A 26,479-nucleotide genomic window follows, 5' to 3' on the forward strand; every position below is an offset into this window, starting at 1 on the left:
TGGGAGGCGGCCACCAGCTCCATGGATATTATTGCGAAACCTCATCGCCCTGCCATATAGCCAAACGGAGACTGCAGGAGGGAGGGGTTAGTGCCACCCAACTGTGGTTTTGGGGCCAACCAGATCAACGCTCCACTGCAGCTGCCAGGTTGGGTACTACTAACTAGTCATTTGTTGATGACTGTGAAGCATGTAAAATACTGCATTATTCGTGTATCTTCCTCCCTTACTCCCTTTCTCACTCCTTTCCTCCCTTTTCAGCCTTTTATTTAGCCGCTTAATTTGTTGCCTGTTGTTAATTTGTTGTATCAGGTTAGAAATGCATCCTTCTTTTCTTTTAATAATTGCTGTGGAAATGTTTGTGCGTAACCAGTGCATTACATCACTGGTACAGATATCCTGAGAGCAGAAATTACCTGGATGGAAATTGATGTTATTGGATTAACTCACTCAGCCTGCAAAAGAGAGTGTTTCATCTCTTAAACTGTGTCTACAAATAACTGGCCTTTAATGCCAAAGTGAATTAACCATTGATTAGTGAAAAGAAATGACTAATTAATTTCTCCACAGAGCCAGGGATTTGATGGAAAAGTGTCCCTGGGTATGGATTAATTTCCAGTTGCAGTCTGGGCAATGTGTGTGCTGCATTCTGGGGATGGGTTGTTATTTATATAAGCATCTTGTAGTCTATGTCTAAAACACAATTTTTGGCTCCCATCTGATGTGATAACATAACAACAGTGCAGAAAACTTTACTATGTTTTCTGTGAGTGTCTTGATTATTATTTTTTTCTGCAGGACTGAACAGGTAGCTTGGTTTCGTGGCATCTTTAGTCTGTGATAGGTCTTTCCACTCAAACTGAAAAAAATTGGCCTTGCGCTTTGGGCTGGATGTAACTTTTGTGCTATGAACTCTTGCTAGTGGAAAAGAGACAATCGTGTATGTTTTACTCTTCATTTTTTGCAGTTTCTGTAAGGGAGGGATTTCTCATCATTGTGCCTGAACTTATCTATATACTAGCAAATTTCATTAAATTCATGTTTCTAGACTGTGAAGTTAGGCTCAGAAATGTCTGACCTTCCTGGCATAGGCTGTCTCCAAGCAGGTGACCATAGTGCCAACACTGCAAATGGAGTGGGCTTTGTGAGGAGGTGTGTTCTCCACCGTGACCATGGAGGCTGGCATTGCATGGGCTGTAACAACAGGTGTAACTCATGCTATTTGATGGCATCAGGTCTAAAGACATGCTTAATAGTTGCAAACTTTTCCTCATATAAGCATATACATAGACATTGTTATGATGCCGTCAGTGCACATGACATCAGAAACAGATAGTTGCCTTCCGTACTTTTATTGACAAAATCATTCCTGACTCCAGCAGTGTAATTTCAGATTCACTGCTACTAAACCAGCTTAACTGGTGCTGTTACTTTATCCTGCCACTTACTGCTATAGTAAAGGATAGTGGATGCAAAGACAGTCTTTATCCTGCTTGCTGGGGAGAGCCAGGCTGGTGTCAACTATGCTGCAGAAACTGTGGAGCAAAACGTGTATTTGAATGCACACAGCATCAGAGAGGTTTGAAAGGTATGGTTAATTTCACACTAGCTTCCAAGATGGTGACAGATCTTTTGAAGGAAGAGAAGGGGAGGTCCCTCTTCTGATACATAAGATACTTGAAGGGGTTTTTGCAAGGAAAGAGACTCTTTGAGTAAGAAAAAAAACAAACAAACAAACAAAAAAAAAAAACAAAAAAAAAAACAGCAAACTTGTTGCAGTTGTTCAGAAGGATTTAAGGTAAGAACACAGCAATGTGCCACACCATCTACCAGGAAAATTACTTCCTTTTTTGTTTTTATCTTCTGCTTCTTGTACCTAATACTGAATCATAGCTATTAATGTACTGCAGTGTTTTTAATTAGTGAGCAAGCTAGCTCAGGGCACAGAAGGCTATCTTCAATTACAGGCAAAATGCATCCTAAAACAGAGAGGGTGGAAGTGGGAGGAAATATGCATCACAGAGATCATAACCACTGGAATTAATTTAGCTTGTCAGAATGCTTTGACAGGTCATTCAGTGGAGCTTCACGTCTCTTACGCAGATCACTCTGCAAAGGTGTTTGTCGTGGCACACCGTGCGCTGAACTCACTGCGGGATTCAGCAGGCTGGTCCCTGACACAGAAGCAGACAGACTTTTCCTGACACGCCACACGAGGCGTGCCATGTGAAAAGGAGGAGGAAAGTCCTGAGGTGACAGGACAGGGAGCTGGCACACAGCTTTTCCTCCTTTTTTTCTGCCAGTTGAGAAGTAGTGAATGTGTAAAAAAAAATGCAGTGCAGTATGCAAAGGTTTGCAGAGACTCAGTGCTTTGGTGAAGTCAGTGCTGACAGCAGACTTTGGAGCATGCTAAAAGAATTTCACGGAGACCAAGAACTCCTTATCTGCATTTCTGTGGTATGAATTGCCCTGTGCCAGTCTGCTGAGACCATCATTTCACGGTTGCTGGTACCTCCGCTCAGTTATGAAATCATATTGGTATATCCTGTGGTTTTTCAGATTTTTTTTTTTGTTGTTATTTCTTTGAAGTGTATGTCAAGATAAATTTGAAGAGTTGTTGTGAAACATACTTTTTTTTCTGAATAATTTTAAGCAAGTGAATTGTATTTATGTAAACAAATGTGTACACCTACTGTTCAAGGTCTGAACGTTGTATGCAATGAAGTCTTTCCCTGAAGTAACATAAGGACTCAAAAGAGGTAATATCTTTATGTTAGGAAGGGGCAATGTATGCAATGTGCAAAAGAAAGCCAACATTTTTGCAATAGTTCCTCGCAGTCACTATATTAAAGGAAGAAAGAATAGTAAGTTCTCTTCTCCTTTCTTAGCAGCATGAAATTGAAACTAATTTTCTGCCTTTCATTTGTACTTTATGTGCTAGACAGTGTATCTGTAGTTGTTGTTCTATTAACATGGTGAGGTTACTGAAAAGGAGAGAAACACCTCCATAGTAGGTAACTGAAAAGTCATGTTTGTGTTGTAAAATCTCCCCCCTTTTTCTATTCTTTATTAAAAAAAAAAAAAAAAAAAAAAAAAAAAAGATTTTTTTAAAAGATTAAAAAAAAAAAAAAACTCCCCCCCAAAAAAAGATTTTCTTAAACTAAAAGACAAAAGGTTGGAAGAGTCATATTACTACCAAACCTCCCATCTGTATGAAATGGAGCAATCACAGACTTCATAAGCTAAAATGAGCAATGAAGAAGTATTGAGTGTGCTAATACAAATCCAGACCTCTTGGTGCAAGAGCACTGAGTAAAGTTGTGGGTCATCCTTTTGAGTGCAAAACCCCTGCAGGATGCAGGGAGCAGCATAGAGGTGGGCTATATTATCGCCATCACTCTAACAAGTGGAGAAATGAGGCAGCAGCTAGGCTGAGTCATGGTTACAGCCCTTCCCTGGACCACACTTCCTTGTCTTTTTGCCTTGTAAGGCTGCCGTGGCAGGGTCATTCTGTGTCGAACAAGCTCAAGCTTACAAGCAGCAGTTGTCTGGCAAAGGAGGCTGCTGGAGGTGAGTGATGCCAGATGATGGCTCTTGGATGGCAAGGCTTAGGGTGCCATATGAAATGAGGAATGTCTCTGGAGCGACATCTGGAAGTGGAGCCCCTCTCTCAGATCATTTTCTAATTTTCTTGCCTTTCTAAATGTTGTTTGACTGTTGTTGTTCTATTTTCCTTGACAGGCTTATTGGTCCTAGCCATCTGGGGTCAATTAGTACTTAAAATTGTCCTCTTTGTAACTGCAAGTTAGGCTTGTATTAGCTAGAGGTGGCCAGGGAGGGTAGCCTTCTTTGAGCCAAATAGGTTCAAGTTCACACTAAACTAGTATCTTCTAAGTCGTCTAAGCCAGAAACTTGATGTCTGCAGAGAAGCAGTGGTACCAAAGGATGCTGTGATAGGAATGCAGAAAACCTAAGCTGAAAAACAACTACAGTGCAGAAAAACTGATATGATCTGACATGGGAGACAAACCCAAATTCTGAAAATCCAGTTTCCTGTCCAGTCCCAGAGCCTTATTCTAGCAGAGGCACTGTGTGTATTTGTGGTCCAGGTGAGATGTGCAATGATTCAGAATTTGTTGCTACCATTGTGTCACTCTAAATCACAGATATGTATGTGCTATACTATATAATTGTGTGTGCAGGGGGAGGTGTGGGGCGTGTTCGTTTTTTCTGTTATTGTAATGTGTGTTTTAGAAGTGGTTCCATCAAGACTACGTTTCTGTGATGCATGATTGCATTTCTCCTAAGTACTCAAAGTAATGCCAAAACTGCATTGTTCCTCTTTTCTGTGGTCTTGGACAGCTGGTCCAGAAATTATGATGCTTAATCATGATGTGTTTCAGAGCAGCATTTAATTTGGTGAGAGTGCACTCCCAGTCTTCATGTTAGACACCTGCCACTCTGTCAAGTGCCAGCTGATTTATCTCAGTTACCTGAAAACACAGTGTGTTACCATAAATGACTTTCCAAGTGTTGTCGTTTATGGTGAAGTTTCATTTTCTGAAGATGAATCATTTTTTCAGAGGAAAAAGAAAGTCTATAATCTTCATTTTACTGATTTTAAATATGGATCCAATGTCTTTTCCCATGTTTCTTTTGGTAGTTCTGTAGATGGACTCGGTAGGGATGCAACTTATACCAAGAGAAGACTCCATGGAGTGGTGTTCACATGTGGCACCTGCAATTACTGTGTTTGGGAGTGATATGTGGGAATCTGTTTGCAGATTTGGAGACTTTTATTCAGTATATTGTAGGCATTAGGTCATCAAATATCATAAGGGGCCACTCCTGTGCTTTTGTGTAGCAGGCTTCCTGTTTAATAGAGATTACATTTTCTGCCGTAATGCCCCATAGTGAAATTCATTATGAGATCCTATTGCTTTTATTTGTAGTTCTTGAAAACCTCAGGGCTCCACCCTGAACTCACACGGGTATTGAGTTAGGTCCCACCTTTGTTTGCCTGAAAGAAGGCAGCCTGTTTTTGCACCTCACTGAAAGCTCTATCCCCTCGGCATTTTGTTACTGCTGAAGGAGACAGGGTGGGGTGGGAGCAGGGGGGAGAGCCCTTTTGTACAGCCCAACTCTCTTACAGTTCGGCTGATTTTTGGAGCGTAACCATTTGGCAGAAAGTCGTCATCACCACTCGGGTTGTGCTCAGGATGTTGAATAGCTCTGATACGGCACAAAAACAGCAGTGGCCCCATCTTGTGCATCCCCGTCCCTTTCCATCTGTGCACTCCTACCCATGTATTCCTACCCATGCATGACTTCTGTTCGGTGGGCAGAGCCTCAGGTGCCTTAGTCCTGGAATTTTAGCCAGAGAAGCAGCAGGGTAGTGCTTTAGTGGCATGTATGGCATCCAAGATATCATGGGTGAATCCTATGGTGGTTGTTTTTTTTAAGTCTTTTGCATCCTGCTTTTTTAAAATTTATTTTTATTGCACCAGTTGGAGACACCTTTTGCCATGCAAGGTGTATACAGAAGCACCCTCCTTCTCCCTGCACAGATTGAGGGATTGGTGCAGCACAAGCAATGAAAATGTGGGGAGGTGCAGAAGGGGAAAGAATAAATGTTCATATGCCTAGGTGTTTTATTTACCAATCCTGTTGGTTCTGTTTATTGGAGAGATGGTGAAAAATAACTACAGAAATATTGTCTCATCTGTGTTAAAGTACTCATTGCCTGCTACAAGATTAGGCTTATTCTGTCCTTGGTGTACTACCAGAAGTACATAGAGCTAGAAAAAGGGTGAAAAGATTCACGACTTTTTTTTTTTCTTTTGTCAGTTTTTCTCTTCTGGTGTGTGATGATCTCTAGTAAAAAAATAAAAAAATAAATAAATCATAATTTTCTCTTTTCTATATGTGGCAAACAGGATTCTGAGCACACATCTAGTTTTGGTCTAAAATAGTCCTCCCTAAAGTCTGCTTCATCTGTAATATATTTCTTCTCTTCACTATGCAACAGCAGCAACATTTCAGGAGTAAGAGAGTAGAATAAATTTCAACAGAAACTAACAATGAGCTGCTGTAAGGTAGGTTCAGTGTTGTTGCTGTACTTCAGCATGTTTGGAGAATGACAGAAACTAAGGTCTGGTAAGATGTTATTTAAGTTACATTTGTGACAGCTCACAAGACAATGAAAATATCTGCCAGTTGAGGATCTTGAGGCTCTTGATGGAATTTTACTGAAAGTCATAGTCTTGGTCAAATAGCAAATCTTCTCTGAATCAGGAAAGCAGTAGTTTCAAGTTGACAGTATGTTAATGTTTCTTTCATCTGTCATGCACAGTGGAAAAATTAGTGAATTTCAGAAAATAGACTGAAGTTTGTTTTGAAAGGGAAATAGGAAGCCTGAAGGATCTGCAGCTTGGCTCTTTGATTTCCAATGAATGTTTTCTTGGAGGAATGCTAACTCTCCATTTTCTGTCCTCTACATGAGCATAGTAGTAAAACTTTGGAGCAAGGAGTGGAAAGAATGAAAGGTTACTAGCAAGAAATTAATAGGAAAGAATAGGGGTCACTGGAAAGCTATATAAAGATGGAAAAAATGATCCTAGAGCTTGGAAGATGAGCCAGTCAGCTACACGTGACGTAAGGCAGGCTGGGGTGTGCTGAAATGTGGAGCTGGCATTTAAAGATGATGCTTCATAAGAAGGAGGAATAATTTCCACAGTGGTGTGCGAAGGCTGAGTTTAAACGAACAGAACACACACACAGACAGAGACACACAAAAAGAAAAAAAATGACTCAGAAAACCATGTGGAGTGCAACTTAGCTATCCTTTCTTGGCTGGGTAAGTAAGGGCTGGCTTTGAAAAAGGGAACCGAAGGCTGGGAGCGGTGGTAGTGTTGTCTGTGTGCTTGCACCATGGTCTCTGTTTGAGAAATACTGGTTAGGTAAGGGATCATTTCTAGTGTATTTGTTGGATGCTGAATACAATTTGTGGGAGAGGTTTTCCACCGTGACTTATAGAGTAGGAAGTGGTAGATACTGTGAGCAATAGGATTTTGTCCAAAATCCCTTCTGTGGTAGCTATTTTGTGGGACATGTTATATATGTCTGGCCTGATTGTGGAAAATAAATTAATAACTCTAGTGGCATCAGTCTGGAATTTTTAAACGGACTTGATTTCTTGGCTGTTTACAGTTTTCTACCCATTTGTTTGCTTTTCTTTGCACATGAGAATAGAAGCATATGCTGAAGGTGGTCAAATCTTGATAATCATGATAGTTAGAGAAATAGCTCCATTTTGTTGTATCATCTGATCAGCAGTTCAGTATGTTCACCTACTGTATGCATCTGGAAAAAAAAAAAAAAAAAAGGTTAAAGCACATATAGGATAACGTAAATTCATTACAATCTCCATGTTATTTTTGTTAACAGAGAAGAAAAGTAGTGTGCTCACTAAAATGTAAAACAACACCAGTTGAAAAAATAAATGTATCCTAAATTCCAGCAAGTAGTTGTATGCATACTCTTCTGTGAGGTTTCTCTGTTGTTTCTTTCACTGGGGAAAAAAATGTTAACACAATTCTAGCACTCTGCAAGTGACCATCTTTATTTGGAAATGTCTGCATGGCCTTCTTGCAGTATTCAGTTTCTGTGAATTCCATTTTGTGTGGCTGAGTGAATAGTTTTGCTGTTCTGTACCACATTACACGGTGCCCTTTGAAACTTCTCCTGCAAGTCCATTGTAAGCAGGTTGGGTGGTGCAAACTGCCAGGCTAGTTTTGCAGCAGCTGAGGGGCTCATGTGTTGACTGCACACCCAGTTTTCTTGTTATTCTCAACGTTTTTTTCCTTCCTGCCAGGAACAAATGCCAGCATGACTAGGATCTGAGGAAGCATCTCCGTATTCCTACCAAAAGTTCACGGGTGCAGAGGAGGGGTGCAAGGACAACAGGGACATTTTGAGCTAAAATGGATATCCCCACCGACTTGGTGCCGTCCTCCATGATGTCGCAACCTGAAGTGATTGAGGTGAGGAGATCGCAGTGAAACTCTTACATCTGAACTGACTGAACCTCTTTATTTCTTCATCAAATCCTAGGTTTTTTCCAGTCTCAATTCTGAGTCATCGAGGGAATTTTCCCTGAAACACTGTATTGAAAACACTCATCATTTGCTAAGAATGTTGTTATACTTTGAGGCATTACATTGCTGTGTTATAATACTATTTGTAGAAGAAAATATATAGCATATTATGATCTTTATTGTTTCTACGTAGGTGGTCCCTGCAGTATGGTTTGATTTTACTGTGCATAATGAATACAAAGAAGAAGGTCGTGTTGGGGTTCAGTTGGAATAGTGCTACAGAAAATTTCAGGTTCAGTGCTCGTATCAGGAAAGCTAAGGTTTTAAGCCAAAAGCAGCAATAAAATTAATCATATACTTACAATTACTAACACACTAACCTTCCTTTCATGAATCAAAGTGTGTGTTTAAGCCTCAATATTTATAAATACCTAAGCGATTTCTTCTGCTCCATGTACTGAACGCCAAGTACTTGTGCCTGCTGGGGAAGTAAATATTACAAACAGAAAAGGAGATGTTAGTACCAGTCAAGATTTCATCTCGGAAAGTATTTTCAAAATCCCGTTGACTTCACTGAGACCCAAGAGTCTGTTACAAGTTAAAGCTTTTAAGGGTATGTACATTAATGAACATTGTACTACCGTTGATTAAGGTAGATGACACTGCCAGAAAATTGGAGATCTGAAGGTTTTTTCATTTGTTTGCTTTGTTTTGTCTTTTTTGTTGTGTTTGTTTGTTTGTTTGTTTGTTTGTTTCTCTTTGCCAAAAATAGTTTGGCTCAGGAGAACTGCAGCTCTTACCAAAGAGCACAGAGCAGAACCCAAAATCTGTTTGCAGGAAACTTCTTTGTGCTCCTTTTCCTCCTGGTTTCAAATGGAGGTAGATTTTGTGCCTTCACAGCAGGTCAGGACACCTAGCAGAGATTATGTTTGCCTGTGTCCTGGGGTGCAAGGCTGCTGATGGACTCTTCTCCCTTTCTGGAGAAAAGCTTCCCCAGGCCATCTCCTTGGTGCTCTGAAAGACACTTGCACCACTGTCTCTGTGGGTTCCTGCTTTGAAGAAAGGCTTCTTTGTGTATGAGAAATGTGTGTAACTGTTTAGGGATAACTGTTCAGGATAAATGTTTTCTTGAAGGAAAAATACGGTCAGCTGTGGTGCAAGAATGAGTGGGAGAAAAGATACCACTTGTAAAGGACCTGATGTGAAAATGGCTTTCTAATACGCATGGTCACTGTTCTGTTGTATTTACAATAAATGCACCCTTTCTCATAGTTTGCAAGGAGTTTCTGCTGAGTAAATCTTGCATGGGACTTGGATCACTAGACCAAAGACTAGAGAAAAGCAGATGATATCAGTCATTGACTGGTAACACAGATGGCTCTTCCTCCCTGTCTGGGCTTCAGAGGCTGTGCTTCCATTAGGTTTGATTTGGGAACAGAAAAGAAATGGCAACAGAAAACAAAGAAAAGACTGATATCTCAGTGTGGGTTGCAAAATATCATTCTCTCAACCTCATGTCATAAAAACAGACTCCTATTTCACAGATGATATCCACATGGGCAGGCTTTTGTGCATGCATGAATTCCCCACAGATTTCAGTAAACCATCCTGGATGTTATGGTTGATACAGGGCTTCAGTGTTATGTAGGGGAGTCATGGCTCCAAAGAACCAGCCTGGAATTTGTCTTTCTGATGGTAAGGAACGTCTCTTTAACAGAAAAGGAGGCAGTGAAATGTATCTAAAGAGGATGATCACTAAGTGCAAGTACTGCAGTACAGCAGTTTCACAGGGAAGGGGCTTGCCTTTAGCATTTGTGTTCACATTACAATGAATGTTGGTTATAGTTTAGAAAAATGTATTAATTACAATACAGTTCTTTTCTACAGCACATTATTTTGCCTTTAAAACTGAGCAGATACCACAGTGTGCTGCAGAAGACATTTTGAGACTAATGTTTAAAGGATATTTAAAAAAGCCTTGGAAGTAGTTTTGCATGCTTTCTGCATGAGCTAGATGACATCACATTAAAAAAAAAAGTTTCACTATTTTTTTTTTTTTTTTAAGCATTATCAGGACAGTTGTTTTCCTTTCATTTGGTCAGTGTAGTATTAGAAATAAGTATTATCTATTTTATATACCTGTGCATTTATATGTGTGTATGTATATAGATCTCAGTAACAAATATTATTCTGTCTGTCATCAGCCCTTTAACTGCATAGGGACAAGCAGAGACCTCAGCAGTACATTTTCGCAGCCTGAAGTCCAGTCCTTGCTTAGGTTTGATCCTACAGATGCTTGTGGTGGCACCACACTGGGGAATTTTCTGCTAATTTAATTGTGATTGGTATTTTTCCTGAGATTCATTTTCTGAGTCAGGTAACAAAAAGATTTCTGAAAGTAGCTTCTTGGTACAAGGTGTGGCATTGCTATTACTTCTTTAAGTATTGGTAGTGTGTCAACATAGGAAAAGGTTCAGATGCATCTCTACAAGTTTCTACTGAAGCAAAGCTGTTTTCCACAGTAGTGTCTCTTGATATCCTCCCTACATGCTGATCTCTGTAAAGCTCTGCTCCAACCTTCTTTGCCCCTCCAGCATCCTGTTACCACAGATGACGACTGGGGAATAGACTTAAGGCATCTCGGTGAAGTTTAAATGTGAAGGATAAGTAAAGTTTCAGGGTCATTTGATTATCCATAGCTGGAATCTGGAATAGGAAGTGGTTCAGTGACAACACTCCCAATGTACCAAAGAAGTCAATTAAAAGAAAAGTTGCCAGAACATGCCTTGAATTTTTTAGCTATGGGGTTTTATTGTAAGGCTGAATCTATTCATTTCAAATTAGACAAGCCATACTGTTCCTAAAGAGAGAGAAACAACAAAATAACAAAACTTTTTTCATTATTTTTAAGGTTCTCTATGTTTTTTGGCAGATGTGACAACTTCATGTTTCAGCAAAAAGATAACAGAAACCTGATTAGTCTGATAATGCAGTAAAGTAGAAAGTTAAAGCAGTCTGTAGGAAACATTTAGCATCCCAGAGGGCTTTCTTTTTAGCAAAGAGGAAGCGTAATAAGTAGTGATCTAAACAGAGCAATTTACTCTATGGAGTGATTAGTATCTTCTCTTCTTGTGAATGGCATGAGATGAACTCTTCTGTAAAAGCTTTGAAGAAGAAATTGTGTGAGCTCTACTTGCTTAATGAGCTTCGGACTTCCAACAGTGCTTCAGAAATGTTTAAAACAAGAAAACAACAAAAATTCATCATTCTCTCTTTGCTTTTGCCAGCAGTGGATCCTACCAGCCAAATACTAGAAGTAAATGAATACATTTAAATAACCGCCTTGCAGCGGTTCCAGAGAGAAAACCGGAGCATTTCCCACTATAGTGGCCTTTCATGGCTGTGTGGTTACCAGAGCCAAAAACCACTTCTTCCACTTAGTGCCATTGAATACTTCTTTATTTTCCCTTCCCTTTGTTCAAATTAGAGTGGGAGAGATTTAAGCTATCTATCCTTGGCACAGAATGGTTGTGTTTGGTATCTTTTCCCTCTTTTCAATGATGCTGGAGAACCCCTTTCCCCAGTAAAACCCAACATTTTACATCTTGGATTTGCTGCTCAAACTTCTGTAGCTGGGAAAGGCACTGAATTTTTCTTCCTTTCTAAGTGAGTAAACAGAGTACCCTCTGTATTAAAACTGACCTCTTGGGGTGATAAAGTAAATGAGGGGAAAAAAAAAAAAAAAAAAAAAAAAAAAAAAAACGGTTTGTGATTAGGGGTGTAACTACCCAGGTACAGACACCACAGTGGAAACTAAACTACCAGTGTGCCTTTTTTTTTTTTTTTAATGATAATAGATGAAATTATCAGGTGTTCAAAATATACTTTCTATTTGTTCAAAACAGACTGGCATTGCCTTATAAGCAGCTGTTTAGTACTGTACAGACAACCTAATGACAAGGAACCCTATCGTTGTTGTCAGAACCCTTAGAGAGAAAGATTTTTCTGTATTCTGTTAATACATTTCACAAAAGAGTGCATCAAATCAAACAAAACCAAAACTATCTGACGTATATTTCAAGAAAAAGATGTATTTGCAGTGGTAAACACAGGTCAGCCTTCTTTCCATTTTGAAATCTTAGTTTCCAGCCCACCATTAAATGTGCTCTGCTCATTAACATAATTTTGAATAGGCATTTGCTTGAAGGCTCAACTCTCCCAAGTGCTTGCTTTGCTGGTATGCTCTGTGAGGAGTGATGAAAGGTGTGCCCTGGAAATGGAAGTAGCCCCAATAGCCTGCAGCATTTTTTCAGCATAAAAGACCAGTCTTTCAGCTGCTGGAGCCAAGAACTAATCCCCAGCTTGGCTCACAGAGCAACAAACTGGGCCTGAAGGATGCTTGTTGCATTTCTTTATGCATGGAAACGCACTTGGGAGTTTTGAGGTGTGGGTTTTGTGGAGGCTTGTTTTGGTTGGTTGGTTGTGTTTTTTGTTTGTTTGTTTGTTTTATGTTTTCTTTTGTTCTGATGTTTGTTTTTTTTTTGTCAATGGTTGTTTGTTGTTATGTTCTTTTTTTTTTTTCTTTTTTTTTTTTTTTTTGGCACCCCTGGTTTCTTCCAGTGTGAAGGCTTGTAAAGCAACACAAAGAGGGGACTGTGTGCAGTATCACCCTCAAAAAAGCTCTTCCCAGGGCTGGGTAGGGCTGTCCTGAGCTGCACTCAACCTGCAGAGCAGCCTGCAGGAACATGAGAGCAGGTTGGATACCTGCCACGGTGTTCAGGTGGAGGGCAAGGGTAAGGCCAGGAGGGTAGGGCAGGCAGGCCTATGGGGAGTGAGCCAGGTGGCTTATTGAAGAAGCTAGGTCTGTACCATGACAAAGACATTTTTTGAAGGTGTGAGAGGCAGCATATTCTGGTAACCTGATGGAATATAAACAACTTCTTGCATTTCTTATAGTGCCAGGAGGTGTTGGGCCTATACCAGGCCTTGTCTGAGATCCCTCTGCAAGGAGGAAGAGGCAGCTGGGAGCCCAGCTTGTCATGAAAGCTCCTCCAGAAGAAAATGAAGCTCAAAGAGTTTTGCAAAAACCCATTATGTAGTCTGTATGGGATATTCAGTCTCAGCAACCCAGAAGATATGCCCAGTCATGCCTCTCATAGTTGCAAAGTGAATTAATACATTTTTGCAATACTTAGACGTTGCAGTGGTGGCTCTTTTGAGAGGAGTTTGGAAGGCAGTGTTGGGGCAGCAAAGAAGTTGACTGGTATCAGAACAAGTCTTGGGTAATCAAAGAGCTAAAGCCAGCCTTGCAGTGGAAGGGGGAATATGACAACGTGAAATTATACCCTGATTCAGGTGGTCTTTGTTTCCTACTGTATTGGAAAATGTTAATCAGAACATGCAGGTAGAACTTGTGAGGGATGCAGCTCATTTGAAAGTGAAGGGGCTGTGGAAAAGAAGCAATGATAAAAAAAAAAAAAAAAAATGTCTGAATTATTTGGTAGGCTGTTGTATGGATGTCTTCAGTCTGTCTTCCACTGGGTATTTTTTTACAGTCCTCCTACCTTTTGATTTTCTAAATCTCCTTAGGCAGAATTCTGCAGTGAAAGATATTTTGTTTGCATGTGCATGCTTCTTTCCTGTAGCAGTAGAAAATGCAAGAGTGTGGAACCAGACAGTTAGCTACCTGGAGACCTGCTGGACCAGCTTGGTGTGCTCCTGATCATTACTGCTCTTCACCAGTGAGAATTCAGTCTGTGCGTTGCATGATCCCTGATTTATCTATCCTGAAAAGTTGTAGGGTTGCATCTAGGTATTTGAGACCTACTATTTATGTTCCAGAAGAAAAGCATTTTTATCCTTTGCTGGACTTCCTGCTCTTGCCCGTTCTGTTTTTTTAGCCCATGGAAGCTATTTTTGAACTTGCTTTTGTAGTAATGGACAGTGAATAAGCACTAAGGAAGGTCAACACCCTCTTTGGTTTTATAGTCAATCTGTGGAGGTTGTAATCATAGCTTCCAACAGGATCTGTGTCACTTGTGAATTATACCTTCCAGCAGTCAAACTGCTTCTTTTTCCAGTGTTGCTGGTGGTTGGGACTCTTTGGTACCCTGAGGGTCTAGATGTGTTAGGTTACTCTTTTTAAGTATAAACTCTTGGATAACTAAGGGCTTCTCAGTTTGATTTTTGCTAGCTTGGACATTTGTTAGGTCTGAAACTCAGCAACATAGTCTACTACAAAAGCATTCTTAAGATGTTGCCACAAGGTCTATAATAAGTAATTCTTTTCTTTATCTTGTCATAGCTGAATTAAAGGAATCCCCTTGCAAAGGGATTAATTTCTCCCCTCTTTTCAGCTGTGAAAACTGAAAAATTATTCTAGTGAAATTGAGATGGCTTACTAAATCTAACATGCATGTTTTTATTTAAATCTGTCAAACAGTTACTTTGGACAGTTCTGGAAGATGCAGTTCTGCAAAGGGTATGTGAAAAGCTGTTGGATCTTGGTGATAGCATTTTATACTTTTGTTTTACAGGCCTAAATAATTGCATAAGGTATAGTAGATACAAGACTTGATGAATCAGCACCCTTGTCTGAACACTTTCTTGATTTTGGACTTAACATTTCGGGTAAATGACACCTATCAACTTCTATTTTTACAGTAAAACATACCATCCTTTCCCCTTTGTTTTTGAACCTCTTATTTCCTTTGCATCCCATAGTCTGAACAATAGTTTTTGCTTTTCATTAGATAGTGGAGATTTTTTGGTTGCAAATTAGATTTTTTTTTTCTCATCTGTTACAACTTTACTTCTATAAAGACCATGAGTTTGCAATTGTGGCTTGAGAAATTATTTACATATTGAATCAATTATTCCTATACTTACTCTCTTATGCTTATTTTAAAGATATTCTTAATTGATACCCTTTTTGAGGATTTTGAAATTGGCAGTTTCCCCAAGTTTTTCAGCTCTAGCCTTCCTGGTATGTTGGTAAATTTCAGAGTACTTAGCTAAATTCAAAGCAGTGCTATTGCTTTTCCATTCACTGCTGTACTAAATGTAGAGCTGTAAGCCACCTACTGCAGTTTTGGAGTCCTAACCTACTGTTTCCAATTCTGACTTTCCTCTGAAATATTTTCTGGACTTCCGGATAGCACTGAGAATGATAAATATTATTTTTGGGATCCAAGGGTAGCTACCTAAGAATTAAAATCTCATCCTGTATAGGATGAGTCTCCTCTGAGTCTCGCAAACTTCAAGGAGACTGCATGCAAGTTGAATGACTTCTGTAAATTTGAGGTCTCTGGCTTCTACTTGGCATTTTGTTGCATGCAGAGTTGTCATCTTTCCCAGGCTTCCTTGCCAAATAAATGGATTTTCATCTCCCCTTCGTGTTCTGGGTAAGAAAACAGCAGCATGTCAAGGTTAATTCAGTAAAAGAGAAAAGGAGAGAAACAGACTGTGTTTGGAGGGCCTAGGGTTAAAATACTTTTAAAACGTTTTCTTGGATATGGAAACATTTTTGTGGCTTCCAAGTTTTAAAGGTTCTGTAAAAGTCAGACCTTAGTATGCTAAGACTGTTCATCTCTATTTCTCCCAGCAAGGAATAAATGCACACATGTCTTGGTGGGGGGTCTTTTGATGTGTTTTTTGGGGGGAGGTGGGAGGCTAGGTGAACTAAGGAATTCTGCAAATTCTCAGATTGCAGTGGGGTTTATATACTGATCATTTGCCATTCATGCACTAAGGTGGTAGGATCCTGAGCTCCCCTCTTACCTTACAGCTCCAGGCACCCACTGCCTTCTCCTCTCCAGTCCTTTTCCTAAGAGGAGAAGGCAGTAATGAGCAGCTCACCCAAGAATAACCCCATGGGCAAGACCTCTCCATGCCTTGGCCCAATTCCTCACCCCACTCTTTCAGCCATGCTGGAGGGGCTAGGGCAGCAGCAGGATGAATCAAGCACTAATCACTGGAGAGAAAGTTGCTCTTCGTCCCAGCCTCCCCATTGCCACCCCAGTGGCATGGTCCTATACCACCACGGAAGAGGAGCTGAGGGGACACGTGTAGCAGAGCGTGGCTGGAGAGGCCAATGCCAAGGTGCCATTCTCACTGCAGGATGAAAAGGTGTTGGCTGTAAAACCAGAGTGAGTTTTCTTTATGAAGTCCTGGTGCCGCATTTCCCAGTCTGTGTGCACTGGGTTGGGGTTGTGCCTATGTCTCAAGTTTTTGAGGATTTCAACCCCATATACTCAGGATTTTCGTGTTCTTTGGCTTGGATATTAAATCAACCTCACATGGTTAGAGGAGGCTTTGATTTCAACCTGCTATTATTCCATTTTCCTTTATCTGTCTTGTTGGTTTGTAATTCAGATGTTTTTTTTCTGTGCAGACGTGTTCTGGAGATTTAGTTAGCATGGGTAATTTGTGGCTCAGTTTGTTTTAAACTTCTGTTGAGATACACAAAATGGATGAGGTAAATCTCAGGGCACTGCACATCTGGCTCACCCATGCAATGAAACACACTGAGTGAAACTTCAGGAAATTAAAATATAAACTTCCCTGCCCCTTTTCCTGCAGGGGCAGGAGAGGGGCTGGGTCTGCCTACTTGTGTGTGTCATTATGGTATGTTAACACTTTCAGTTCTCGGAGGTACATTTTATTTCCCTCTTGCTAAAGCCTTTGCAGCCAGACAAAAGTGTCATGGGTAAATGTGGTGCCTTGGTATCTCTGTATGTTCGTGACCCATGAGGTCAAAATCTTCCCGTGGATATCTGCTGGCATCCGAGAAAGTCCATCATCTGGAAGTCCCCTATTTGAACTTTTGTTAGTGACCTGTTCCTTATTACTGTCACTAATGGGCCCATTTATTGTGGTGTCTGAAAACTCCAGTGGTGAACACGAATCAGTTCCCAATTTAACTCTCAAGAGCAAACACCTGCATGACCGAGGCCCTGGAAAACTCTTCATTCCCCTAGGAATGAAAAGATTGCTGTTAAAGGAGGATTCCAGGTTTTGGATTAGCATGCCCTGAGCACAAAACTTCTCTCAAAATCCTTTACATGACCGGAGTCTTTTGTTCTGTATTCAAAAGAAAAGAAACTAGTAAGCCTCATTCTGTTCATCTGGGATTATTCAGGTGCTGCCCTGTTTTCAAACTTAACAAGTCTGGCTCTGTAGCACTTAGCATATTCTTATGTGTGTTGCACACATTCAGCCCTGGCTTGTCACTTTGTGAATGAGACAAATGCAATGCACTTTGTGCATATTACAATGAGCCTTGTGTTATCCTACCTTGTCTCAGGTTTCGTATGAGGAGCATGGGGAGAATATTACTAAATGAGAGGAATATTTCACGTTCTAACCCCGAATGCAAAACAAAGTCAACACAAGGGAAAAAGGAAAGCAACATCTACCACATTTTCTATTTCTGAAATTAAAATATATGTTCTGCCATGTGTAGTTTGTGTCTCACTGCAGGAACAACAGGGGAGCAAAAGTTGTTAAGTATGGGCAGCAGTCATCTACAAGGAACATTTAGATCAGTGAATACATGGGAAAAGATAGAATTTATTCAGGATCACAAACCAGATTTTGGAGTCTTGAATTCCTGTGTAACTGAGGCTGTGTCCAGATATAGAGGGCAAAAAACAGGGCGTTCACATAATTAATGCAGATGTTGGCAAGCTTTTATAAGGTCCGCTAATTCATTCCTACGACTTCCTCCCTCCCTCAAGGCTTCTTATAGTTGACCTGTTATTACCACACAATATTTAAGCAAAGAATTAAAGCCAGATGCCTTGTAGCTAGGTCTCCCTTTGTTAAGTATCCCTTGTAAATCAGTTTTTCTGGGCAGTGGAAAGATCGTACATGAGAACTTCTTTAAATTCTTAAATAATTAAGACTGAAAGGGTTCTAACCTAGAGTTGATGTATCCTAGAGGAACAATAAAAGTTTTATAGTAAGTATGCTGAGAAATAGTATTTACTCTGGCTTTTTATTATCCTGGGTCTGCAAATGTTTCTGATAAATGTTTAGGTTAGAGGTAAAATAATTTTTAGAAAAACCTTTTATCTTTTTTCTTTAACACAAATCTAGCTATCATGTGGCAGATTTGGGATACAGGTGGGAAGTTTTGCACATTGCTTTATTGGAACTAGGCTAGTTGTGGCGACAAAGACATGCAAATTAAAACAAACAAATAGCTCTGAGTAGTAATTCTAAGGCAATCTTTATCAGATACTATTTTAACTTGTGTCCAATTACTATTTCTGTTTCCTAGTTGTGTACATTTTTGGTTTCAAAGTGAAGGTTATGTTAGCTGTAGCATTTCCTGAGAATGGCTGGAGCTGTCCAAAACATGTTGTTTTTTTGGTTTGCATGTTTAAATGGGAAGAAATTCTTATCTTTTAATATTGTTGATCTGTTCCTCATTCCAGATTATTACCTGCTTTCTTGCTAAAACTGCTTCTCTTTCTGTGTGTAAGGAAAAAAAAAAAAAAAAAAGTAATAAAAAAATCAGTCATTAGAGTTTCACAGCCATAAAACTAGAGACAGGTCTCCTGAGCCTCTTCAAACAGAGACTTTTCTGACATGAACTTCTTGTTGGTTTTCTTTTTATTATTATTTTTTTTAAGTCCTTTATGATAAGCCATGCTAAACAAGGAACCAGTATGCTACTCAAAAGAGTTTCTTTTTCTGAGGCTTGCCTTTTGGGAATTACACCTTCAGTAATTGATTATAACTTAGGAAGGAAACTTATTAAGCATTTTCTTGTTGGCCAGTGTTTTTACACAAAGCTGTTACATTCTGGTGGGGTACAGGGCTTGCTTGCTGCACCTATAGCTGTGCTCAGCTGGGTACTCTGGCAGGAAAATTAATCATGTATTTCTTGACATAGCCATAACAATATTTAATGCAAGAAATAAAGTTTGCTGCTTTTAACACGTGTTAAGACAAATATTGCTTTTTTTTCTTTCCTTGGTTCGCTCTTTCCTTTTCTAACTGAAATAAGCAAGTTTAGGTGAGTTATATTTAAAGGCACAGCGCATTTATAACCCAGTTCAGCAACATGGTTGATAGTAAAAGGAGAATGCTCATAGAAATACAGTGGCTTCCTTTATCACTTATAAATGCACTTCATGCTTTATGGACAGATAGGACCACTGGCCCAGGGAATTTACATTGTTAGTACACATTGATGATTTTAATTTAGGGTTGTTCTTCCCCATTTTTAAGACAGCAAAACAAGAAATGTCCCTGACAGAGACCTAAATGAATGAAAACCTCCTGAGAACAGCAATAATTTTTCGTGCTTTTTGAGGAGCTTGTCTTTTAACACAGCTACAGACAGACAATGTTTTTATGCATTGATAACATAAATAAGGCATTGTATAACAGAGTTAACTTTTTTAATTATGAATTGCATGCCCTTCTCCATGAGTGAGTTTTTTCAGCAGGTCTGCTTGGCCAGAAGCTCTTAATATTTACTATGTAATTTACAACGATGTCAGAAGTCATGCTAGTTCCCAGAGCAGATGGAAGTATTTCTGGTGGTTTCTAATCTGGTTGCAGTTACTGGACTCCTCAGAGCAATTGTTTGTGAGTTGTGGAATGCTATTTGTTCTGAAAAAATAAATTTGTTCTGAAGCGTGTTCCCTTCCTGCCTCCAGTGCCTCTCCCAGCTCTCTGTGCATGCCTTGTCTGTGCAGGCAATCATATGTTTTTAGTTCTGATGTCGTTCTTTTTCTTTCTCTTCCCCCTCCCCTCCCCCTCTTCTTTCAGTCCACAGCCATGAGTGAACCACAGTGCTACTACAATGAAACCATTGCCTTCTTTTATAACCGGAGTGGAAAATATCTAGCCACTGAATGGAACACTGTCAGCAAGCTCGTAATGGGCTTGGGGATTACCGTCTGCATCTTCATCATGCTGGCCAACCTCTTGGTTATGGTGGCTATTTATGTCAACCGCCGATTCCACTTTCCTATTTATTACTTAATGGCCAACTTAGCTGCTGCGGACTTTTTTGCAGGGCTGGCCTACTTTTACTTAATGTTTAACACAGGACCCAACACTAGAAGATTGACTGTAAGCACCTGGCTTCTCCGTCAGGGTCTCATTGACACTAGCCTGACGGCCTCTGTAGCCAATCTGTTGGCCATCGCTATCGAGCGGCACATTACAGTCTTTCGCATGCAGCTACATACTCGGATGAGCAACCGGCGAGTGGTGGTGGTAATTGTTGTTATCTGGACTATGGCCATCGTAATGGGCGCCATACCAAGTGTCGGATGGAACTGTATTTGTGATATCACTCACTGCTCCAACATGGCACCGCTCTATAGTGACTCCTACCTGGTCTTCTGGGCTATTTTCAACCTGGTCACTTTCGTGGTCATGGTGGTCCTATACGCTCATATCTTTGGGTATGTCCGCCAAAGGACTATGAGAATGTCCAGACACAGTTCTGGACCCCGCAGGAATCGGGACACGATGATGAGCCTCCTGAAGACTGTGGTCATTGTGCTTGGTAAGTGTTTATTTCATCCCCCCCTATGTTCCCCTCTCTGTTTCTTACCAGGTGATTGCCGTAATGCATGTCCAACTTCTGGGAGGTCAGCAGCATTTGAAGGGTGGTAGAAGAGGCAGGGGTAATTAGAAGCCCCAGTATTCGTTACTGTGTTGGGATTATCAAGCTTATTTATTGAAGTGCATATCAGAGACTTGGTCATTCAGCCCTGTGACATGAAACTGATGAAAAAAACAGGACCTGGAGATGTAAGGGTTGTTGGTTTTGTTGTTTGTGTGTTTGTTTGCAGCACTGCAGGTTTGAACCCTATAGCAGCAGCCCATCCTGGGCAGTGTTCACCCTTTTGCTCTGGAATATGCCAAACGGCTGCAATCTTAAAAAATATTACAGGGGAAGCTGCACTATCCACTGAAGTACCTGTTGTTTCCTTCTGCTACTCAAAAAGCAGTGTGCATATCCAGGCAGTTCTTTGTGTCTGGAGAACAAAGAGGAGCTAAAGACTATCAGTGAAAGGATTTTACACGTTAAGCAGGACTGTGTGTACAGTATGCTCAGGTCTCTGCTATAAGGGTATCTAAGTAACTGCCAGTTCATTTATGCAGAAAGATACAACGTGAGTTATTGGTGTGTTTCAGCACAACACTTGGGAGGTCCTTGAAGTTCAGGGCTTGGAAAATGAGGAAACATCAGGTGAATATTATGGCACACTTTGGGGTTGGATGTTTTTCTGTCTTTCTGTGGATGGGTGTATTTGATTTTGGTCTTGGGCTCTCAGCTTTCTTATATGAAAGGACATGTTGACTATACTGGGTACCACGCTCTGGTGATTTTCCTTGCAGTTTCTTCTTCCCTTTGTAGCAGCAGATGTTGGTGAGCTGCGGGCAGGCAAGGATGGTGCTGGTTGCTTCCTCAACCCCAGCTGTGAACCCACTCATGAGACCGTCCAGCATGGTACATGAGTCTCTTGGGATGATAGCTCCCTTTTGCATGGTGAAGTTGCCGTAGTCATCCATAAACACCACAGTACCCAGCCTGCAAAGACCAAAACTTAATCAAGGTTCTTGCTCTGAAGTCCTAATATCCATGGTTTTACACTGTGATCTTTGCTTTCTAGCAGTTACTGCCTGTACAGACAAGGAAGATGGTTATAGAGCTTTGTTATGAGTCACTATGACAACTCGTGTTTTAGTTTAAGAATGTGCATGCTGTTTTCTGACCTAGCAGTTTGCTTTTTAACCAGAATATGAACTGCGTAGGACTACCCTGTCCATCCATTGGAAAGCTGTATTCCTAAGTGTCCTGCTTTTCTCTTTAGGGAAAGAGTATCTTTCAGAGTTTTGTATGGGAGGCTGTAGTGTTGAGTTAAACCTCTTCTGACTGCCTGGTGGTTCAGAAACCTGTCTCTCCATACCTCCCTCCTTGCAGAAGGCAAGATGAGGTGAAGGAAACAAAGAAAACTTGGACTTTGAAGACTTTTTTTTTTTTTTTAATAGATCCTTGTTTCCTCTTCTGAGTAAATTGCTTTTCATATAACAGTGAAGTATTTCCTGTGAGGAGAAGGACTGGTGTTCAGGCTTAAAAAAAAATAAAAAAATAAAATAAAAGTGAATAGGGAATAGAAAGCACCGATAACAGTAAAATGCAGAAATGTAGGAATATATAAGTCACTGAATAAATTGCAAGTGGTAGTTAATACCATGCGTGCACGAGGATAGCAGGAAGTGTTGGTACTGACTGTACCCTCCTCCATTCTCCTATGGGTAAGAGCAGAGATCACACTGAAGATGTGTTGGCCACCCAGTACCACAACAGAAGAGGAGTACAAAGAACCTAGAGCAGCCCCCATTTTTCCTCATAAGAGCCTCTATTTTTCAAGGTATTTACTGTTCTCAAAACTGTGGAACAACTCCAATGGTTAAATAGCATTAGCCAAACTGAAGGTGACTACAGTTTAACTGCTGATGTAGGCCAGTAGTATCTCTGATTCTTCATTTAGAGTATTTGGAGGAAATTTGTCGGTACTGCGGGTAGCACATACTAAGTTTTCCACAAAATCCTAACAGGACCTTGTTTCTTGTCACTGGTACAGCTAAATTCATTCAGTGTTGTGCACACACTTTGCCTTAGCACCTCTTCTAGTCTGCAAAACCCACCATTTTTAGTGTGAGACAGCGTGGTCTTTTGTTGAATCTTTTGAGGAAGACAAAGCAACTTCCAGGCAGTTTGGCTGGAAGAGTTCGGTTGTAGGGCTACTGAGTAAAGCAGCAGCAGTGCTTTCACCTCACTGTCATCTGTGAGATGCAGCTGCAAGGTAAAGAAGGCTGGGAAGCAGCAGTGTAGAAATGAGGAAGAACAGCCTGAAGCCAGGAATCAGGCGTGGGGGCAAAAACAGAGAATTTGGGGAGGTTAATTGTTTGTACATTGTAGTGTTAAGCAGATTGCTAGCTGAACCATGAGAAAAGCTTGTTAGTTGCCACCAGCTGATGAGAGCTGCCCCGTATCACTGATTTATCACTTCCAGTGGAGGATTGTTCTGGTTCTGAAATGAAAGTTGAGCATCATTTGGAAGCGCTGATTAGGTAGGAGATGTTTGAGTTTGGAGGAGAGAACTTGGAGATACCCACTCCTCTGGGTGTCTTGGTGCTCTTGCACTGCTTGAAGTCCACTTGCAAGTCTGGTTTAAAATTTTCTCAAGCAGCAGATTTAATTTCAAAGAGTCCTATGTCCCAAGTGGCTCCTCCCAAAGCTAGCTGATCCACAGTGCTGCAGGGGAAGAGTTTGTCTGTTTCTGCTTTGGGAAAGGCAGAAAAGGTGGCTCTCCTGGACTGCCTGGAATGGCTGAATGTGTATCTCATGCTGTGTGGCTTCTTCTGTGTGAGCAGGTCACCTCTTCCCCTCTCTCCATCACGCTACCTTTTGTGGGAAGGAGTCAGCATAGGAGCTGCCTGGCAACCCCGGTCCTCGGGCCTGGCCGGGACCCCAATTTCGGTCAGGACCAAGCGCGATGCTCTGGGGCTGCCGGCGAGCAGGACGGCCGCCAGCCGCCTTGCACAAGCAGGCGATTGTGCAGCAGGAGAGGTCGGGGTCTGGCACCCAGCGTCATCCTGCAGAGCCGGGGTGCCGAGTCCTGGGAGCACGTCGGAGGCAAAGAACAGATTTTTTTTTTCTTTTTGTGCCCTTTTGTTTTGGGCTTTTTTTTTTTTTTTTCCTTGAGTGAAATATTTTAAACAGAAGGAAGTGATTTCATAGTTGAGCCCTTTTTTTTTTTTTTTCCTTCTTCTAACAAGGCGGCTTTTGAAATCTTTCAAATGTAGCAGGGAACATAAAGCTCTTTCTCCAGAGCATGCCTTTTCCTGTGCGCTGGGGCTAAGGCAGGACTGATCTGTATACCGCACACGGCCATAAAATCGGGTCTGGTTTGGCTTGCAACCCAATGACACTTTGCATTTCACCACGAACATGTGTTAGGTTTAAATGAGCAGTCAAAGGAACAGGCAGAAACCTAGCGGATGCAACAGCTGAAAGCTGGCATCTTTCTTCCCTTCTATCGTCCCTATTTTTGTATCTTGTTTTTAAGGACAAAGCTAAACTGCTGTTCCTTGTAGAACTCATAGTTGGAATGTGAAAACACTTGGTGGGGCCTGATTTGCAGATTTGATCCAAAAAGGGGTGACAATATCTAACTGCTCTTTTAAGAAGTGAGGAAAACACCAAAAGGGGAAAATAATAATAACAATAACAATAACAATAATAATAATAATAATAATATATATATATATATATGTATATATATTTCAGAGCTCAGGCCTGAAAAACTAGCTCTGCTTTAGGTTTCCATGAAATGAAAAAAGTCCTGTAAGGCTAGGTGTTTTTAGGTGTTCTTATATACATGCATTGTAGACTGCCTTGCTCATCAGCTCCTGTTTTCATAATGTGGATAACTCTTCCCTAAACCTCTGTACACATTTTTGGACAGTATTCCCTGTCTAGAATGTAGTCTTTGTCTGAAAACCTTCTTTTGCCACCATTATGATGCAAGAGACAATAAAGGCAAAAAAATGAACCTGGTGTGTGGTTCCCCAAAAGAATGATTAAAATGTGGGGTAGTTTTGTTAGTCCTTTCACGGTAATTAGTCAACAGGTCTTCCTGATACAGGGTGGAACACTGCTCTATCTGAGATTATGATACTGAGGTTTTATAACTAAATTTAAAATAACAATAGCAACAGCTCTTCCTACAATAGGTCCTGCCAATTAGCCTTCTGTTTTGGGTGAGTTTGGCCCAGACCAGGCTGTCTGTTGAGCTGAGCACCACAGTTACCCTCCAGGACAGAGGGAGAGCAAACAATGCACTCCTCATTGCTTGCCCTTTATGTTCCTGGGAGCTAAGAAGACACTTAGGCCTTCCCAGCCTGTAAGACCATCCACTCTGTTTGTAGGAATAAGGTTTAGTTTGTAAGATTCTGAAAACTAATGTACGCTCAAATTTGAAAAGAAAAAAAAAAAAAAAAAAAAAAAAAAAAAAGCGAAGGTTCTTTTTGTCTAAACTGTTTTGATTTAAAGGACTCTTTCTGTTTTTGAAGACAGTTCCTTTCCATCTTATAGTGAAGCAATAGATGCAAGGAAAACATCTGGAAATTCAGTATTAACATCTGGAAGGGTGGAACTGCTCAGTAACAGCTTTTATCCTGCCTTCGCTTTCTGCCACAGTTATGAAGTGCATGAGAGACTTATTTTTGTAGTTTTGTAGCTTTTCTTTCACAACTAAGTACCAAATGGGCATGGAAAAAGGCAAATAACTGTGGTAACACACTGAGTTGCAACATGCTGTATGTAGACAGGCGACTAAAGCACACAGCATTTGTTATTGATAACTTTAACCTTGCTGGGTGATTGATTAAAATGCACTGTTTTATTCCACAATCAAAAACATGGAGTTCTATGAGGGCACACTTTTAAAAAATGTTTTCAATATCTACGCTGTCTCTTCCGACGTGTGGGCTGCATCTTTTCCCACTTCCTTCCCCCATGAAGCAAGACTACTAAATTTTCAGTAGAAAATGAAAAGAGCAGGAATTAGTGCTGCAGCCTGAATGAAAACACCCCGAGTGTCACCGGAGAGACGTCTTTACTTCCATACCCCTGCAGTGTCACGTGGATAACAGGCATGGCCTGTCTTCACTGGCTGCTAAATCTTAAAGATTTTAAACCTAAGCTTCATGAAATTTGTATTTTGACAGTCACCGAGTAACTGGTCATGGGCTGGTATCAAGATGATGCTGTCTAGCCAGAGCTTGGTCATGGATTCACTTGACCTTCAGCAGACCTTCCCTGCCCATGGAAAGTTACTCTCGTGGTCCAAAGCAAACATCAGCCCCAGTAACACAGTGCAGCTGATATGAGGATCTCTCAGAGAGGATGGGGCTTAACTCTGAGCCCTGGGGCTCGAAGATGACAGCTTCACCTCACCGCCTTCTCCCTGTGGAGGCCTGCAGGCATGAGGAGAGGCAAGGTGTTCAGCGGTGTTTTCCCTGAGATGACTGGAAATAAACATGTCGTCTTCATTTGGAGACACCCATCCACAAGGTAGCGGTGGCCCTGCTTGGGCCTCCAGGTGTTTTTCCCTTAACATGATTGCATTTTACATGTACAGCTGAGATCCGTCTGGCGTTAGGCTGAGGGTGGCACATTTCACATCTTCCCTGGAAGTGGGGGGATGTGAAGACGTAAATACCGGGTTACCCTGTGGCCAGCATGGGGGGCTCATTCAGAGTCACCAACCCGGCCTGACCCCTGCATCACAGTAACGTCGCTTGTGTATTGATTTAGTCCGGATGGAAAAACAGGGCAA

At 40.9% G+C, this 26,479-nt stretch overlaps 1 protein-coding gene across 4 annotated transcripts in view; it reads left to right on the plus strand.

Annotated features, from left to right (window-relative positions):
- Positions 1-26,479, plus strand: part of LPAR1 (lysophosphatidic acid receptor 1) — a 68,037-nt gene that overhangs the window by 15,242 nt on the left and 26,316 nt on the right. For 2 of the 4 annotated variants that reach the window (XM_032205714.1, XM_032205716.1), the window contains exons 2-3: positions 7,874-8,042; positions 19,881-20,628. In XM_032205714.1, the coding sequence (XP_032061605.1) occupies positions 7,983-8,042; positions 19,881-20,628 (808 nt within the window). In that variant the 5' untranslated portion in view covers positions 7,874-7,982. Of the gene's footprint in view, positions 1-6,475; positions 6,857-7,733; positions 7,757-7,873; positions 8,043-19,880; positions 20,629-26,479 lie in introns of those variants that run through there. The other 2 variants (XM_032205715.1, XM_032205717.1) reach the window with 2 other exon arrangements.

This window comes from Aythya fuligula, chromosome Z (genome assembly GCF_009819795.1).
Source record: "Aythya fuligula isolate bAytFul2 chromosome Z, bAytFul2.pri, whole genome shotgun sequence".
Lineage (NCBI taxonomy): Eukaryota > Metazoa > Chordata > Aves > Anseriformes > Anatidae > Aythya > Aythya fuligula.